At 27.8% G+C, this 19842-nt stretch overlaps 2 protein-coding genes across 6 annotated transcripts; both read right to left on the bottom strand.

The window, feature by feature from the left end:
• Window positions 1-407: 407 nt before the first annotated feature.
• Window positions 408-4451, bottom strand: LOC111685170 (peroxisomal biogenesis factor 3). 2 transcript variants are annotated; one of them, XM_023447412.2, is made up of 2 exons: window positions 4052-4451; window positions 408-2125 (listed from the first exon to the last, which is right to left on the bottom strand). In XM_023447412.2, the coding sequence occupies exon 2, from the start codon at window positions 1781-1783 to the stop codon at window positions 626-628; it is 1158 nt and encodes a 385-aa protein (XP_023303180.2). In that variant the 5' UTR covers window positions 1784-2125; window positions 4052-4451; the 3' UTR covers window positions 408-625. The 2 variants fall into 2 exon arrangements, with proteins under 2 accessions (XP_023303180.2, XP_046808650.1); XM_046952694.1 differs by having other exon boundaries at window positions 408-2122.
• Window positions 4452-9254: 4803 nt separating this feature from the next.
• Window positions 9255-19832, bottom strand: LOC111685177 (forkhead box protein K2). Of its 4 annotated transcripts, none has more exons than XM_046950890.1 (10): window positions 19360-19832; window positions 16905-17616; window positions 14746-15598; window positions 14222-14682; window positions 12473-12573; window positions 12175-12398; window positions 11897-12099; window positions 11633-11740; window positions 10710-10770; window positions 9255-10621 (listed from the first exon to the last, which is right to left on the bottom strand). In XM_046950890.1, exons 3-10 carry the CDS (start codon window positions 15582-15584, stop codon window positions 10285-10287), a joined length of 2334 nt encoding a protein of 777 aa, XP_046806846.1. In that variant the 5' UTR covers window positions 15585-15598; window positions 16905-17616; window positions 19360-19832; the 3' UTR covers window positions 9255-10284. The 4 variants fall into 4 exon arrangements, with proteins under 4 accessions (XP_046806846.1, XP_046806845.1, XP_046806848.1 ...); XM_046950889.1 differs by having other exon boundaries at window positions 9255-10624; window positions 19360-19831; XM_046950892.1 differs by having other exon boundaries at window positions 9255-10624; window positions 14327-14682; window positions 19360-19831.
• Window positions 19833-19842: the final 10 nt, after the last annotated feature.

Genomic DNA, 19842 nt, shown 5'->3' with positions numbered 1-19842 from the left:
TCCTGACTATAGACTGGTCTATATTCCTAACTAATAGTCCAGACTATAGACTAAACTATAGTCCAGACTATAGACTAGACTACAGACTAGATTATTGTCCAGACTATTGTGAAGACTAAAGAATAGACAGACTATATACTACACTATAGTTCAGAATATAGATTATAGGCTATAGTCCAGATCATAGACTAAACTATAGACTATACTATATATAGTCCAGACTAGACATTCCACACTGTAGATTACTTTGCGCAAATTTGTAAACGAATTGCTTTTAAAGAAAACAAAAAAAGTTAAAGTTATTTATTTAATAATTTATTTTAAATTAAGCAAATCCCTCATAAAAAATCATAAAAATTAAACTAAAATTACTTTTAAATATAATGACTTCTTTGTTTTTGTTCTTTATTTAAAAGCACAACTAAATTTTCATTTTTAGTTTTCTCTCTTTTTACAGCTAGAAGCACAAAAGTTTTTTTGTTGTATATGATGTTTCGTTATAAAGAGTAAAATAATTTTTATTTTTTAATAAGACAAAAGTTTCTTAATTGTTATGCACATTGTTACAAAAAAAAAACATCTAAAAAATAGAAAAAAAAAAATAAAAGTTTCTTTAAAATAACTTTTACGCCGAAGAAGAAAATGTTTCATAAACATTGGCACCCAAGACTTTACATTTCTCCGACACCACATAGAAGGTAATGAGTGAGGTGGCTAGATTTTGAGGGCGTGTAGAGCTATCGAAACCCTTCGAAGTCAAACCACTGACAATGGGTATAATTTTTGCTAAAGCTATTTGTACACTATTTATGTTGAGCAAAGGATCCGCAGTGTTACTAGTCGACTGATTGTCTTGCTCATTTGTAGAGTTATGTTTTTGAGCCACCATAATGCTTTCACTCATACTCTCAGCTATGGCATCCACTGCCAAAGAGAAGCCACGACATATGTTATTCGAACAAACACTGCTAGCATCATCACTTTCTAGCAAATCCAAAGTCTCATTGTAAAGTTTCTCCAGTAAAGGACCGCCCGAGTTAAAGTCTGACAGTTGTGAGGGTAATAAATATCTGCTCATTTTAGAGCAGGGATCACTGTTGGGTTCACTATTAATGGCCATTTGTAAAGACCAAAACAATTGTTCAATATCGGCCAAACTTAAACGTTTAGTTAAAGGTAATTGCTTCACCACAGAGATTACCTTGGCACGTATCAAACGCACCAATTCCGATAAACCACCATCTTGTATAAAATGTCTGATTAACGAGAGATATTGTTGTTTTAAATCATCATTAATTTTTGCCTGCTTTTGCTTATGTTTAGCCTGTTCGTTAGCCATTAGAGTTGAGGTCGTATCACAATATAAATAACCACCCAAAATATTCAATTGTACCCGCAAGGCCACCACCAGCATTGAGGAGGCATAAATGAAAGTAGTTAAACGTGTGAAAGCAACAATTTTCATTTCCTCCCACAGTTCCAGTTTATTGGGGGGATTTTCCCTTAATTGTTGCAGCAATTCATCTGTGCTGCATTCTTTTAAAATGGCCTGCATTAGTTCTGCACCCATGCCTATAATAACCTGATTACAGGTCTTTTCTGTGGACTCAAAATGCTGCATACGTCTTGATTTCTCCATGAATTCTCTAGCCTGGCGTTCTTGCATGTCCAAGAGTTTCTTTTGGGCATATTTTAAAGCCAAATAAGTGCCTCCCACTACCACACCGGTTACCACGAATTTCCTGCGATGACGCGTTAGAAAATCACGTAAACGAGACAACATTTTGTTGGTATGACGTTTTTAAACCAACTGCTGCGTTAAGTTTCCTCCTCAGTTTAGTACTTGGTGGTAATGTGTCAATAAAACTATTTAATTTTTTTACACTTCTCTACTTTTAAGTTTTAAGCGGAGAGTGAGGGTTGGTTTGCTTTAGTTTGGTTCGTTTTGCTTTTGTTTGTGGGATCCTTGACAAGTGTTTGTACTAGTTTTTTATTTCGTCGTTTATTAATATTTTTTTATTTGATTATTATTGTTTTTCTTTTTTTTAAATGTCAGCTGTTGTATTGTTGTTTAGTTTAGGGATATTTAGACTTTGGAATGTTACGTTGTAATGAGAAAATACTACTGCAAAGAAATAATAGAAAATTTTCAATTAATTGTAAATGTTATTTTAAAATGTATTTAAAAACGTAAAAAAAGGAATAGAAATCAATATTAAATGCGTACAATTATAAAGAATAACCCAATAAAACGGAAATGGGATGTATTGAACAGGTAGACATATTTCACAATCATTATCTAAAAGTTTTTCCTTTAAGGGAAATTTTTATTTTAAACCATTTTAAGACTAAATTTTATAAATTTTCAATAATTTCTTGTTTAAATTTCTATCTTCACACAATTTTCGAAAATTTCCCTTCAAGGGAAATTTTTATATAAAACAAATTTAAAAAAAATATTATTAATTTTTATTCATTTCTTGTTAAATTTTCCATTTTCATAAAATTTTTGAAAATTTCCCATTAAGGGAAATTTTTATTTAAAACAATTTTTAATAAAATTTTCTTAATTCTTGTAGTTTTCTTGTTAAATTTTCCATTTTCATAAAATTTTTAAAAATTTTCCTTATCTGCAAAAATTTCCCATTAAAGGAAATTTTTATTGAAAACAATTTTTAAGAACATTTTCTTAATTCTTATAGTTTTCTTGTTAAATTTTTGGTTTTTATAAAGTTTTTGAAAATTTCCCTTATCTGTAAAAATTTTCCTCAAAGGGAAATTTTTTTTAACAATTTCAAAGGAAATTTTAATAATTCTTAAGTTTTCATATTCCGTTCTCATAAAGTTTTTAAAAATTTCCCTTGTTTGAAAAATTTCCCTTTAAGGAAAATTTTTATTTGAAACAAATTTAAAGAAAATTCTTTTAATTCTTATAGTTTTCTTGTTAAATTTTCCATTTTCATAAAATTTTTGAAAATTTCCCTTATTTGCAAAAATTTCCCATTAAGGGAAATTTTTATTTAAAACAGTTTTGAAGAAAATTTAAGTAATTCTTATAGTTTTCTACTTAAATTTTTGGTTTTTATAAAATTTTTGAAAACTTCCCTTGTCTGCAAAAATTTCCCCTAAAGGAAAATTTTTATTTAAAACAATTTCAAAGAAAATTTAATTAATTCTAATAGATTTCTTGTTAAATTATCCATTTTCATAAAATTTTTGAAAATTTGAAAAAATTTCAATGAAAATTTTATTAATTTTTAATATTTTTTTGTAAAATTTTTCGTTTTCACAAAATTTTTGAAAATTTCCCTTGTTTGGAAAAATTTCTCTTTAAGGGAAGTTTTTACAATTTTCATAAAAATTTTATTAATTTTAATAATTTTTAAGTATTCTTGTTACATTTTCCGTTTTCATAAATTTTTAAAATTTCCCTTGTTTGAAAAATTTCCGTAAAAGGGAAAATTTTTGAAAATTTCCCATGTTTGGAAAATCTCTCTTTAAGGAAAAATTTTTATTTAAAACAATTTTAATGAAAATTTTATTAGTTTTTAATCTTTTTTTGTAAAATTTTTCGTTTTCACAAAAATTTTCAAAATTTCCCTTTTAGGGAAGTTTGTATTTAAAACAATTATTATGATTTTAAAAATGACATTTCAGGGAAAATTTCCTAACTTTAACTTTCCAAAAATGCCGCCTTCATTTTTATTTTTTTGCACTTTCTTTCAAGCAACAGCTTTAAAACATGCAATTTCCTCTAGAAACGTTAAGTTTTATTTTAAACCACAATATTTACTGGGTTTTCATTTTGTCGAAATAAAGAAAAACAACTGCATTTGACAACTTTTCACTTAAAAATCATTCAATAATAATATTAAAATACTTTCAAGAGTAATATAAACTTTTAGATCGTTTTGTAGTTAAACAATTATAAAACAACAAAAATATTAATTAAACCACATAAATTCATATCTTGTTATGATATCATAAATGATAAGATTATAAAGGGATTATTTTTGGCTATTATGTACAATTAATTTCTCACCATACTTACATATTTTTTTTACCAACTAGTTAAGCTACTGCTTTATAGGGGTCAATGTTTAAAAGAATTTTTCTTTTAGTTTAAATAATTAATAAATTTTAAACGATTTTAGTTAGGAAATGTCAAAAAAAAAATACTTTCAATGTTTTTCTTTGCTTTTGCGGCTTGTTTTCTTTTCAGTTAATCTCTTTATTGCAATTGTTCTATCTTATTTATGTTTGTATTTTATTTTTAATATATTTTTAGCAAAAAGTTCACAAATTTATCACGCTGTAAAGGTGCGAAGTTCGCTTTGTTGAGAAATAACAATAAAAAAAAGAAATTTGTGTTTAAATCAAATCAAATGTCATGTTGTAGATGCCAAGACAAAAAAGGGAATGTAATGGAATGAAATACGACATTTGTTTACATTTTTTTTTGAAATAGTGATGCCATATGTTATATATTTGCTGTTTTGTTTTAGCAACGGCAACTTGGTTATGACAATAGTTAGGGTTTTTAGAAAAGCAGTTATTTTTTATGTTATTTAATTGGAAATGTTTCTATATTTTTTATTGTTTTTAATTGAAAATTATTAAATATCAAGGGAAATTCATTTTCTTAAGGATTTTAAACAAATCTTTAATACAATTTTCTTTTTTTTTTTTGAGTAAAATATATAGACGTTTTTTAATTTTTGTAAATTTTGATAGATTTTCTATAGAAAATATTACCCTATGTCTATATTAGACAAATTTTTATTACGGCACTTTGACACAAAACTTCAGCAGAAAAATCGTCTGTTTTTGAAGAAAGTCGAAAAGTCGTAAAAAGTCGAAAAGTCGGAAAAAGTCGAAAATTGTAGAAACAAGTCAAAAATTTTAAAAAAATGGAAAAAAGTCAAAACTCTAAATTAGTCGAAAAAACTTGAAAAAAGTCAAAAATAGTCGAAAAAAAAGTCGAAAATAGTCAAAAAGTCGAAAAAAATCGAAAAGTCGAAAAATTCGAAAAAGTCGAAAAAATTCGAAAAAGTCGAAAAAATTAGAAAAAGTCGAAAAGTCGACTTTTATTTCAATGAAAAAAGTTGACAAATCGACTTTCCATAAAATGCAAAAGTCGAAAACTCGACTTTTAACTAAATTAAAAAAGTCGAAAAGTCGACTTTTCGTTTCAACTGTAGAACCCTACTTCTTAAGAGCGATTGATTTTCTAAAGAAAATATGAATTTTCTATAAAGAGCAATAGAAAAATGTGAAGCTTTTGTAGTTTGATTTAATGTCTTGTTTGTTAAAAAGCTATTAATTAGCTTTAGAAAATTTAAAGCTTTTGTAAATTGTGATTGATTTTCTAGAGAAAAAATTAAATTTTTTTATAAAGAGCAATTGATTTTCTTTAAAAAAAGTGAAGCTTTTGTAAAGAGTGATTGATTTTCTGCAGAAAATGTAAAGCTGTTGAAAGGGAGATTGATTTTTTTTAGAAAATATTAAGCTTAGGTAAAAAGCTTTTGATTTTCTATACAAAAATGTGAAGCTCTTTTAAAGAGCAATTGATTTTCTGAGGATAATGTAAAGCTCTTGTAAAAATATACTAATTTTCTTAAAAATGAATGTGAAGCTCTTATAAAGAGTGATTGATTTTCTGCAGAAAATGTAAAGTTGCTGAAAAGGAGATTGATTTTTTTGTAGAAAATATTAAGCTTAGGTAAAAAGCTTTTGATTTTCTATACAAAAATGAGAAGCTCTTTTAAAGAACAATTGATTTTCTGGAGAAAATGTAAAGCTGTTGTAAAAAGTGATTGATTTTCTTTAGGAAATGTTAAGATTTTGATTTGCTATAGAAAATGTGATGCTCTAGTTAAAAATGATTGATTTCCTTTAGAAAATATAAAGCTTTTGTAAAGAGTAAATGATATTCTATAGAAAATTTGATGCTTTTGTACAAAGTGAAACATTTTCTTTAGAAAATATAAAACGCTTACAAAGAGCAAATAAATTTCTATGGAAATTGTAAAGCTTTTGTAAAAAGCGATAGATTTTCTGTAAAGAAAATGTAAAATTCTAAATTTCTATAGAAAATTGTGTTGTTTACTTAAGGAAATGAAAAAAAAGTTAAAATTTTTTAAATCTTTAATTATTTTATGCGTTTTTAATTTGAAGTATATAGTATATGAATAAAATAAAATCAAAATTATTTTTTGTTGTTGTTTGTTTTATAACCATAATTTCGACAAAAAAATAACCTAACATTTTCTTAAAGAACTTAAACATAATCTTAAATTGAAAAATTCAATTTTTTTATTTTATTTTTTTTTTATTATTATTTTTGTTTTTTTTTTTGGTTCAAATACACATCTTGTCCAAACATTTATATGAGGGGGGTTGGAGGAGGTTTCCTTTATTATTATATATTTTTATTTTGTTTATGAAATAAAGTGCAATCATTTTACATTTTGTTTTATTTCATTTCATTTATCCTGTTCGCTTGTTTCTTTGCTTTAATTAGTTTTATATCCTTTTTTTAAAGTTATTTTAAGGGATTTAATTAATTTGTTTTTTATTACTTATATAGTTAATGTATATAGAATCATGTGTGTTATATAAGATGTAGTTATAGTTTATGCGGTTTTACTTTATTTTGTTTATATAACTTTCTATAAAAAGGTAAACATTTTTTTTTAAATTTTTAATATTCACTGCTGCTGCACATTTTATGTTTTCTTTTTGGGAGGATTTTTACGTTTTTTTATTATAGTTTTTTTATTTTTTCTTTAGTTATAATTTAAAAGGGGAGGTTTTATTTTATTTTTTTGTAGTTTTTTTTAATTTTTTATTATTTTAAAGAGAATTTCTAACAACTCTGTATATACGAATTTTACTTAATTTTTTTTATATATTTTGTTTTTAAACTTCAGTTTAATGTTTAGCGTAGTAGATGGTAGTGCCTAAAATTGTTTTTTTTTAGAAGTTCAACCTTAACAGTTGCTGGTGATTTATTTAACTGCTGTTTGCAGTGTAATAGTTGCGTATTTTTTTTTCTAAGACATTTAAAAATTAAGTTGAACTTCTTTTATTTTTATGCTAAAAATTTGTTTAATTTGTTAATTAGCAATAAAAAAAAATAAGTTTAAAATGTTTATTTTATGTTAAGCTTTTTTAAGTTTTAGGAAATTTTTTACTTTTTTTAAAAAGAAAATCAATAAAAAAATCTATTTTCTAAAGAAAATAAGTAACTCTTTTAAAGAGAACACAATTTTCTTTAGACAATTTTTTTCCTTTCATGAAGCTAAAACCATTTTCTATTTGAAAATTTACTCTCTTGTAAAGAGTGATACATTTTTACTTTCTCATGAAGCCATAAACACAGAGAAAAATTTTTCTATAAAAATTTTGCTGTCTTTTAAAGAGATCGAAAATTTCCATAGAAAGTTTACTTTCTTATAAAGAGAACAACAATTTCTTTAAAAAACATTACTCTTATAAAGTGAGATGGAATTTTTACTCTCTTATAAAAATATTAACTCTCTTATAAAGAGCGAATAATTTAATATAAAAATTTTACTCTTATAAAAAGAGACAAAAAAAATTACTCTTTTTTAAAGAGACAAATTTTTTCATTACTCCTTTTAAGAGAAAACACAATTTTTCTAAAAAAAAATTACTTTTATAACACTTTTTAAGAGAGACATTTTTTCTAAAAAAATTACTCTTTTATTATCTTCTACAGAAAATTTTACTTTTTTATAAACAGAGAGTAATTTCATAAAGAAAATGTAAATGTTTCATAAAATGAGCATAATTTTCTATAGAAACTTTTAGACTATAATAGAGAGACATATTTTTATGTAGAAAAGTTTACTTCTTTATAAAAAGAGAGGATGAATCTTGACTCTCTAATAAAGAGAGTAATTTCGTATAAAAAAGTTTACTTTCTTAATAATTAAGATCAATATTCTTTAGAAAATTTAACTCTCTTATAAATAGAGAACTCACTTATAAGGAAAGAGACATATTTGTATAAAGTTTTAATCTCTTATAAGAGAGTAGATTTCTTTAAATAAGCAAATTCTACAGTGTTCTAAAATATGGTATAGTCTGTAGACTAGTCTATGGTATAGTCTATAGTCTAGTCTATAGACAGGTCTATAGTCTAGTCTAGTCTATAGACAGGTCTTTAGTCTAGTCTATTTTATAGTCTAGTCTATAGTCTAGTCTATAGACAGGTCTATTGTCTAGTCTATAAACAGGTCTATAGTCTAGTCTATAGACAGGTCTATAGTCTAGTCTATAGACAGGTCTATAGTCTAGTCTATAGACAGGTCTATAGTCTAGTCTATAGACAGGTCTATAGTCTTGTCTATAGACAGGTCTATAGTCTTGTCTATAGACTAGTCTCTACTCTAGTCTATAGACTAGTCTCTAGTCAAGTCTATAGACTAGTCTCTAGTCTAGTCTATAGACTCTCTCTCTAGTCTACTCTATAGACATGTCTCTAGTCTACTCTATAGACAAGTCTCTAGTCTAGTCTATAGACAAGTCTCTAGTCTAGTCTACAGACAAGTCTCTAGTCTAGTCTATAGACAAGACTCTAGTCTTGTCTATAGTCTAGTCTATTATTTAGCCTACAGTCTAGACTATTATTTAGTATATAGTCTAGTTTATAGGCTTGTCAATAGTTTAGTTTAGTCTACAGTCTAGACTTAAGTCTATTCTGCAGTGTAGAATAATAGTAATAGACTAGTTTATAGTCTAGTCCATTATTTAGTCTAGTTTATAGTATAGTCTGATCTATAGTTTAGTCCATATCGTTTAGTCGAATGTTTTGTTAAGTGTTTAGCTTGGTCTTGTCTATGCATATAGTATAGTCTAGTCTTTAATCTGGTCTAATGTTTAGTCTATAGTCTACTTTATAGTCAAGCATATAGTATAGTCTAAAGTCTAGTCTACAATCTAGCCTTTAGTCTTGTCTATAGTTTTGCCTATAAAGCAGTTAATAGTCTAGTCTATTTAAGGTCAATCACTAGTCTTGCAGAAAATTAGTTTAGTACATTAGTACAACTCTCTTTGTTACGAGTTCATACTATTTTCAAATTTTAATTATCCATGCTTGATATATAAATACTAATTTATTCTTAAATATAAACTTAAAAAAACCAACATAAAATAAACATTTTCTTTTCATAAAGAAAACTAACATTTGTTATAATAATAAAAACAGATTTCTTTTGTTTTTTGTGTTTTGTTTAAATCAATATATAATAAACATTCTTTATAAAGAGTTTTGCTTTTGTTTAACCAATTAGTTTTTTTTGTTGTTGTTTAAGCCATCATCAAAGCATATTGAATTCGTCGTTAAAAACGTGTTGTTGTGAAAAAACAATTAATTAATTATTAAGTTTATATTTAACAACATAAAATCATTGTAATTACATACGTTTTTTTTCTCTAAAAAAAGAAGCTAAATGAGAGCAATATCCGTTTAACGGATAAAAAAAATTAATTCTTTTTTTTAACGCAAACTTATATTTAACAAAAAAATAATATATTTAAACTATAGCTTTATATTAAAAAAACAAAAGTTTAATTAAAAGGTCAGCAAATTCAATATACTTTAGATAATTAAAAAAAATTAAAAAAAGTGTTTAAAACAATACATTTTTGTGTGTTTAGGTGTGTTATAGTTTAGATTAAAAAATTAATTAATAACGTTATAATTTAAACGTTTAAAATTTTGTTTTTTTTGGGGAAAAATTATAATTAAAATAGAGAATTAAAGAAAAAAATTTTTGTTAAAAAAAAAAAGAAAACTGGGCAGGTAAAAGTAGAATCTATAGAAATGTAATTAAAGTTAAAACTAAATTACCAGGGCTTAAGAGCAAAGAAAAATAAAGATGTATGAGAAAACATTAATGTTGATTGAAGGCTCCACTTTAAAGAGAGTGTTAAGAGGCGGGGAGGAGTAGGGGGGGTGGCGGTGTATATGATAATGCTTTTGATGCCGTTGATGTAGTGTGTGTGAGTGTGTGTGTTGGTTTTTGTAGGGTGTATAATAAATTTTGTAAAATTAAAGCGTACATAATAAAACATAAATGTAATTTTTTGTTGGTTTTCATATTTTTTTTGTTGTTTTTTTCCTTTTTGTTATATATAATGATGATAATTATTTGTCAACAACACTAGCCGTAGTTGTTTTTTGTTTTTCTTTCTTTTTTTCTTTCACTTATTCTTTTTTTACGTTTTTTTTTACTGTTGCTGTTGTCATACACATCAGAGTACTTCAACTTTTGGCCTTTTGGCACCAGCATCACATTCATCATCACCTGATTCCATATTACCACTATAATCTGTGGGCATTTCCTCATAGATAATGTCTGGATGTAGACCTTGTAGATTTTGTTGATGATGTTGTTGCTGCTGTTGTTGTTGCTGCTGCAAAGTTACCACCGTATTACTACCACCACCAGTACCAGCAGCCATTGCATGATTACGTTTAAGAGCAATTAAAGCACCTACACCACCACCTCCGCCGCCGCCACCACCACCTATTTCCTGTTGATGTTGTTGTGTTATAATCGTATTTTGATTTGTTATATAATAGGGGCTGCTGCTGCAAATAAACAAGTGAAGTAAATCAAAGATGTTAGTAAAAGATATAGATAGAGAGATAGTTAGTAGAGGATTTTGAAATTTACCTGAATTGTTGGGTATTATTAGCGCTGGATTGTTGAATATTCTGATTTTGATAAATAATTTCTGTAAAAATGATAAATAGTTTAAAATAAGAGGTTTAGATCAAAACTAGTTCAGTTCTAGTTAAATTCTAGTTTGGTTCTAGTTCAATTCTAGTTCAGTTCTTGTTCAGTTTTAGTGTCGTTCCAGTTCAGTTCTAGTTCCAGTTCAGTTCTAGTTTTGTTCTTCTTCGATTCTAGTTCAGTTTTACTTCTGTTCTAGTTCAATTCTAGTGCAGTTCTAGTTCAGTTCGGTACTTGTTAGGATCTAGTTTATTTTTAGTTCGGTTCTAGTTTAGTTCCAGTTCAGTTCTAATTCAGTTCTATTTCAGTTCTAGTTCAGTTCTAGGTTAGTTCCACTTCAGTTCTAGTTTATTTCTAGTTCAGTTCCAGTTCAGTTCTTGTTAAGTTCTAGTTCAGTTCTAGTTTATTTCTAGTTCAGTTCTTGTTAAGTTCTAGTTCAGTTCTAGTTCAGTTCTAGTTCAGTTCTAGTTCAGTTCTAGTTCAGTTCTAGTTCAGTTCTAGTTCAGTTCTTGTTCAGTTCTAGTTCAGTTCTAGTTCAGTTCTAGTTCAGTTCTAGTTCAGCTCTAGTTCAATTCTAGTTCAGTTCTAGTTTAGTTCTAGTTCAGTTCTAGTTCAGTTCTAGTTCAGTTCTAGTTCAGTTTTAGATCAGTTCTAGTTCAGTTCAAGTTAAGTTTTATTTTTGTTCTAGTTTAAGTTTTATTTTTGTTCTAGTTCAACTCCAGTTCTAGTTTATTTCTACTTTAGTTCTTGTTTAGTACCACTTCAGTTCCAGTTTAGAACTTTCAGTTTTATACTTCAGTCCTAGTCCAGTTCTTTTAAAGAATTTAAGAAATTTCAACTTATTTTAATCCAATATCACTCACCATTATCAACATTACGATTTTCCAAAGACATGCCTGGTGAACCAGGTGCTGATTGTAGAACAATATCTTGTAGCGGTGAACTTTCACGTGAATTATCAGCCGAATATTCTACAATTCACAAAATAAGTAAACAAAACACAAAAACATAAACAAAATTAACAATAACCGAAAAAAATAGGAAGAAAAAGAAAAGAACACAAAATGAAATCACACAATGAAAATTAAAATAAATTTATGCAATGCAGAAGAAAAAATATTACACACCAAAATAAGTATAATTACCCATGTGACTTGGTGAAACAGGTGCTGAACGTGGCATGCCATACGATGGGCGAAAACCTTGGCTACTGCGTTGGCGACGTTTCTTATAGCTATGATCTATCAATTTGGCGCCACTATCAGGATCAATGCGCCAAAAGCTACCCTTGCCGGGTTCATCTTGAGAGCGTGCAACTTTTATGAAATACCTGGGGAAATAAATAAAAAAATATAATAATATAATTAGATAATTTTTGTTTTGGTTTTTGTCTTTCTTTACAAACCTATTTAAACTGAGATTATGACGTATGGAATTTTGCCAACCCTTATTAGTTTCTTTACGATAATAAGGATAATGTTTAACAATAAATGAATAAATGCCCGACAATGTCAATTGTTTATCTGGTGCTGCGGATATAGCCTGTACAATTAATTGAGCATAACTGTAAGGTGGTTTCTCATTATGATTATAACTGGCCGTTGAGGGCGTTTGGAATAAATCTTGTTGCTGCAAATAAATGAAATACAAAAAGTAAATAAGGTTTTTATTTAAAAAAAATGTTTTTGTTTTTTTTTACTTACATTTTGTAAATTATTATTACTATAATTATTATAATTATTTTGATTTTGATGAAAACCTTGACGCGGGCTAGCCGGACAACTATTGGCTGCACTTATTGTACCTAAAGGGAAATAAGTTAAAATGTTTTTTATTATTATTATTAGAACATTAGTTATGTTTAGGGATGTTTTATTTGAGTTTAATGTGGGGTAAAATGTATGGATTTTTTGTGTTTTTTTATTGTTGTATTTAATGTTTTTATTGTTTTTGTTATTATTTGTCTCACTCTTCGTTTTTAGGAAAACTAAGTAGAGCTATGTAGTTTTATTGTTGGTTTTATGTTTTACTGTAAAGTAGCAAATCAATTTAATCAAAATTTTGTTTAAGAACTAAAAGGGGAGAAGGAGAAGTTTAATTGAACATTATTTTTTGTCTTGTAATTTATTTCTAAATAAATCGATTTTACAAAATAGTGTTATTTTTCTAAAGAAAACGTTTTACTTTTTTAAGAGATTGATACTTATATTTGAGAGTATCTTTTCTTTAGAAAATTTTGAACTTATTTCTAGTTCAGTTCCAGTTCAGTTCTTGTTAAGTTCTAGTTCAGTTCTAGTTCAGTTCTAGTTCAGTTCTAGTTCAGTTCTAGTTCAGTTCTAGTTCAGTTCTAGTTCAGTTCTAGTTCAGTTCTAGTTCAGTTCTAGTTCTAGTTCAGTTCTAGTTCAGTTCTTGTTCAGTTTTAGTTCAGTTCTAGTTCAGTTCTAGTTCAGTTCTAGTTCAGTTCTAGTTCAGTTCTAGTTCAGTTCTAGTTCAGTTCTAGTTCAGTTCTAGTTCAGTTCTAGTTCAGTTCTAGTTCAGTTCTAGTTCAGTGTTAGTTCAGTTCTAGTTCAGTGTTAGTTCAGTTCTAGTTTAGCTCTAGTTCAGTTTTAGTTTAGTTCTACTTCGGTACTAGTTAGGATCTAGTTTATTTTTAGTTCAGTTTCAGTTCTAGTTCAGTTCTAGTTCAGTTCTAGTTCAGTTCTAGTTCTGTTCTAGTTCAGTTCTAGTTCAGTTCTAGTTCTAGTTCTGTTCTAGTTCAGTTCTAGTTCAGTTCTAATTCAGTTCTTGTTCAGTTCTAGTTCTGGTTCAGTGCTAGTTTAGTTATTGTTCAGTTCTAGGTATGTTTTAGTTCAGTTCTAGTTCTGTCCTAGTTCAGTTCTAATTCATTTCTCGTTCAGTCCATGTGCAGTTCTAGTTCAGTTCTAGATTAGTTCTATTTCGTTTCAAATTAATTTCTCGTTCAGTCCTGGTGCAGTTCTAGTTAGATTCTAGTTCAGTTCTAGTTTAGTTCGGTGCTAATTCAGTTCTGGTTCTGTTGGGCTAAAGTTCAATTCTAGTTTAGTTCCAGTTCATTTCTATTTCAGTTTTAATTTAGTTCAGTTCTGCTTTAATTTCAATACCATTCTATTTCAGCTCTAATTCAGTTCTAGTTCTAAAGCTCAATGTTTTCAATAGGAAATTTCAAAATTTACAGTGAGAAGTATAGAGTAAACAATTTTTGAAAAAAAGGAAATGATGTTGATGAAAAATTAAATTTTGTTTTAAAAAAAAGTAATTTAACCCAAACTTTTATATTAATCTGAACTAAAATTCATCACCAAAAAATTGATTTTTATCATATAAAAATGAAAAATTCAAAAGAATCTAATCTTAGGAAATAAAAACAGAGAAAACTTCATAAAAAATAACAAAGGTCAAAAAGGTAATTAACAAATACAAAGAATTTGACTTGCCAGTTGGTGATAAATAAGGAGACTTTTGTTCCTTTTTGGGTATAGATATTTTAAGTGGTGAATAAATAACATTCGAATTATCCATAGGTAGTAAATGAGAACCACCTGAAGAGCTTAAATGTTGTTGCTGCTGAGACGATGATATATGCTGCATTTGATGAATGCCGCCGCCACCTCCTCCGCCGCCGCCGCCACCATGCAATTGCTGCTGATGTAATTCCTCGGCTGAAGCAGGTGATATAATAACTTGATGAACATTGCCCACACTGCCACCACCATGGCCACTTATAAGATGATGAGAAGAGGCAGATGAGGAAGAAATATTATGATGATGATTGTTATTCAAAGAGTTATTACTCATATTATTAACACCACCAACAACCACATTTGTGGGTGAATCCGTATGCAAGAAACTTTCAAATTGTATGCGTATCTCAGTGCTGGGAAAACGGAAAAAACAACTGAAAACACAAAAGAAGAAAGTTAGAATTAAATTAAAATTGTTAAAAGACTTGGTAACTTACCTTGCTGGTAATTTTAAAGGATCGGCATTGCGCCTCTGCAAGAAATCATCCACAAATATACCATTCTTACTCAAACATTGTACATAAAAATCACGTGTATCCGCATCAAATAGTACTTGAAAATGTTTGCGCGACACTAGATTATTTTCGGCCACATGAAAATGAACATGAGATGTTGATGAATTACGACCGATAATGGTGCAGGCCTCGGTGATGTAAAGAAATTCATCTTCATATTTTAAATACCCAACTGCATGATCGGGTGGTGGCGGTGGTCTTTGTTGTTGTTGCAATTGAAATTGTTGTAAAGGGGCAGGTGGGGTTGTTGTTGTAGTCGTATTATTGGAATTATTCCGATTATTATGATTTAAAGAGGCAGAAGAGGAATTCGTATTGTTGTTGTTGTTATGAGCAGGAGAAGAATTTAAATCATCACTATTGTTGGTAGTATTATTGATGCTATTGTTGTTGTTATTATTGCTGAGAGCTGAACCATGATGCAATTGCAACATATCTTTAGCTATAGCGACAGTGGCAGCGTCGGCCGTAACCGTAACACTGCTGCTGTTGCTGATATTTAAATTATTGCTGCTTATGGTGAGGCTGTTATTTAAACAGTTAGTAGTGGTGGTGCTGCTGCTGTTGGTGGTTGTTAAAGGACCACTTTTAATAGATGTTGCTGTGGTTGTTGTTAATTTTGAGGTGGTTGTATTACAGTTATTGTTATTATTATTGTTGTTTGTGAGCTTTATATTTGAGTTGTTGCTGCTGTTATTTTGGAGTAATTGGGTGGGCGGGATATTAAGGCTTCTATTTGTTGTTGTAGAACCGGTGGCCATGAACTAGTAAGATACTGTAATAATAAAAAAGTATAGATTTTTTTTAAGACTATAGACTTGATTATATACTAGACTATAGACCATACTAGACATCAGACTATGTTGTTGTTATGAACCTAAACTATGGATGAATTTTGAAAGCAGACTAGATAGTTACACCTAATTTTCCGCGAAAAACTTGTTAAATATGTATTTCAACTTAATTTCTAATTTTCCAATTAGAATGTTGTAAGTTCTTTCATTTATATTGTACAATACATTGTTGGAAATCGTATATTGAAACTGTAAACATTCCTAATACAGTTTCTAATTTTTATTTTAAGTTTAGAAATTGACAAAGTTGCCTTTGCACAAATTTCCGGCGGCTTATTTCCGGGCAATATTAACTCCGTCTATTAAGTTGGATTCTCCTGCCTAAAACTAAACTTTTTTGAATAAATGCTTAAATTTAACATACATGAACTATAAATGTTTAATAACTAATATGTATATGGCCCCAGCTGCTAGTCGTTTAGATGATTCACTGAAAATATAATTCCTTTACGTTATACTGTACTTTTTTTGGCATGATGATTAGTCCCTGGACTAATAAGACGAATTAGATACTAATTAGAGCTCGGTTGTCTCTAAAGCCTATAATTATGAAAACTGTAACCTTTGACCTCTTACAATAAACTTTAGCAACCAACTATTTTAATTAGCCCTAAAAAAATCCTTAAAAATAAACATTAAAATCCTGCAAAAATAATTTGATATTGAAAAACAATACACTTTTGACCTTTCAACTAAACAACACGCAACCATATGTCAAACTTTTGCTACACACTGTATTAAATTTTCAAAACAATCGCTCAACAAACATTTATTTGCATTACAATAGATAAATTAAAAATATTTCTTTTCGCGTTTTTTTTATTCACTTAATCCACGTGGATGTAAAATTGTTGGATGAATGATATATTTTTTTTAGTAGTATTTATAAATAATTTCTTAATATGTACAATAAATAATTTAGGTTACTTGTTGTGTATGCAGCAGCAACCAAACGAGCGGCAGCCACACACAAAACATAACCTTAATTTTTTAACAAAAAAATAAAAAACTCAACACAAAAATTTTATATTAATTACATTATTTACAACAAGTTTGTCTTACGACAATTTAATTAGAAAAAAAAAACTGCTTTATAAATAAATAAACGAACGCAACGAGTGACGAAAAATAAAAATATGAAAAAAAATAAACACACTGTTGTGACTAAATAAATAAATGAACGCGAAACGAACGAGAGAACAAATGGATAAAGTTGCTAATGTTTACCTTTTTTTGTATTTCTATTACTTGTTATGTTTTGTGCTGCTAATTCTGATACGGCAAAAATATATTAACGAAAAAAAAGAAGAAACTGATCGTCTTATATTGTTGTTGTTGCGCACTCACACGATTTGCTTGTTTTTGTTTTTTTTCAAAATTTTCAAACGTTTAGCAACACTGTTAATTGTTTTTTACTTTTTTCCTTTTTGCGTGTTTACAATTTGTTTGTTTTTGTTTTTATTTTTCTCTACTCTTTTATGGTTTTTTTAGCGGACTTTATTCAAGGTTTTTCAATAACACACAATAAGAATTTTTTGTTGTTGTAGTTGTTGTTGTTTTTGTTTTCTATTCTTATTTTCAAGAGTTGTTTATTTTTAAGCGGAATTTTATGTTTTTGTAGTTGTTGCTACTCTTGTTGTTATTGTTTTGTGCTGTCGTGTGTAAATGTAAATGAAATTTACGGTTGTTTTTCTTTTGTTTATTTATTTTCTCTGCTATTCATTCAATCGTTCGCTCACTTACTCTCTCACTCTATTTCCATTTGTGGACTATTTGTCTCTTTTCCTCTTTTGTTTTTAGGCTTAAAAAACCATATAAAATCGATATCGTGCGTATTTGTTGTTTTTTGCTATTATTATTATTATAATTTATTATTGGTGGTGGTGTTATTAATTTGATGTTGTTGTTGTTGTTAATGCTTTTCTCTTGCTATTGCACACTGTAATGTATAAAATGAAAAAAAGAGGAAAAAAACAATTAAAAACAAATAAGAATATAGCAAAATAAATAATAAAAATTTATATATTCAAATCAGGGATGGCAAATGGAATTTGGAAATTGTACAAAACAGCATTAAAAAGTGTACTTTTTTGAATCTGATTGCACTAAAGGCCCAAATAGACTATACAAGCGGCTTGACAAACATACCTTTTTTATTTCAACACACACTACACAAACATTGCTAGCACAAACACCGATTTTTTAACGTTTTTGTAGACATGCAAAGATACAGATGTAAATTTTTCTACGAAATATAAATTTTGTAAAAAATTGGTTATTTATGAATATAAACAATACAAATGGATTGATAAAAAATCCAATATGTTTGTGTAAAAATCCAAATTTGTTTTTTTATCAAACAAACCGCAAGCATTTGTGCAAACACGAAACACCCTCATACACTATACAACAGGCTTGCACAAACGTAAAATACTGGTAAGTTTGGCAAGCCGCTTGTGTAGTCTATTTGGCCCTTAACTGTTCTTTTTTTCAATTTAATATCATTATAAAACAGCCTATTTCAACAAATATTCTTTAAATCAACTACATTTGTAGGTACTTTGTTCAAAAATGTCGACTATCTTGTAGAAAAAGTCGATAATAGGTATGTAGTTTTATTTTTATTGCAAATATTTTACATTTTAACACAAACAGTTAAAATAATTTAAAAACTATAAAAGTCCAAAACCATATACTAGGCGAATGTTTAGTCTCTAGATTATGTATCAGACTATACAATAAACTAGTCTATATAATTTATAGATTTCCCGTATACATAAAGATATTAATCGCTTATTTTATTTACTCACATTTTTCATACAAAATTCCTTCAATAAACTATCAATAACTTTAGCTTTTATAAATATGGAGGTTAGTTTATATATAATATATATTAGCCCTTAGACCTGACAATAGAATCTCTTGAATTAATTCAAACTAGTATTTTGACTTATAAAAAGCACTGCAATTGTATTTTAAAGACCTTTGAACTTATTGTTAGATTATTACAATAACATAAATTTATGTGTAACAAATATCAAATAAAGTACAATTGTACCAGTTTTGCCATCCCTGTTACAAATACAGCATAAGTAAAATACAACTCTGTTTGCCAAGTGTCTTTTGCTGGTTTATTTTGCTCATCATCAACGTCGTTAAAAATATATATTGTATATAAAAAAAGCCGCTTTGTTTTGTATTCATAGTTTTTTTTGTACAAGACTCCACCTGTATATTTTTCAGAATGTTTTTCGGCTTTTAAAGCGTAAATACAAAAACACAAATAAATATATGTGGTCCGCTTACCCCAACCCTGTGTTTTTTTTTTGTTAAAGGAAATGTTTTCATAAGACCCATTCCTAACTAAAACCCCCTGCCAACCCCTTTTTAAGACCCTTGCAGCTATTTAGCAATTTTAGCAAATAAAAAATCCTCCATTAAACAGCCAAAAACAACGACGACGACGATTGCGTAAAAACTTACCAAGCAGCAAATTTATTTTTCTTATATTTTCAACAATTGTTAACAAAAAAAAAACTTGATCCCTGATTATTTACCACAAAACTTTAGCAAACATACATATAGAATATTTTAATTTTCATTAAAAACTTTTAATTTTTTTCGTTTTCAATACATTTTCAGGGCCGCTTTTTTTTAAATTTTAACACTATTATTTATTTACCCTTTTTTTCTATTGATTATTATGTTTATTTTTTTGTTTTATTATTAAATAAATAATTTTTTCTTGACAATTTTAAAGCTTAGCACGTTTTTTGTTTTCCGTCCCCGTTTTAGTGCGGCTGTTTCTATGTCGCGTATTTTTTATTTTATATTTTTTTTCTTCACTCACGTAGTGTTTTTGTGTTGGTGTAAAATTTGTGTATATTTTTCTGTATATGTGTAGGTATATTTTTATTTTTTTTCCACTTTTTCCTTTATATATTCATCAAGAAAAAATTTTTTCTATCTCATTCCTGTTGTTTACTTTATACCAATGAGAAAATTTTTCTTATTATAATTATTAAGTTGGTAGAGGATTTCCCCTTAAGCTATTTAACTTAATAGAATTTAATCACAAAAAAAGCTTGTTTTTGTTGCAAGTTTTAATAATTTATTATAATAAGTTAACAATAATATTATTGTTTTTATAACGCGGTTACTCGCC

Source organism: Lucilia cuprina, chromosome 5, assembly GCF_022045245.1.
Source record: "Lucilia cuprina isolate Lc7/37 chromosome 5, ASM2204524v1, whole genome shotgun sequence".
Classification (NCBI taxonomy): Eukaryota; Metazoa; Arthropoda; class Insecta; order Diptera; family Calliphoridae; genus Lucilia; species Lucilia cuprina.
The sequence above is the reverse complement of the archived record's forward strand: the minus strand, read 5'-3'. Positions and strand labels throughout refer to the sequence as shown.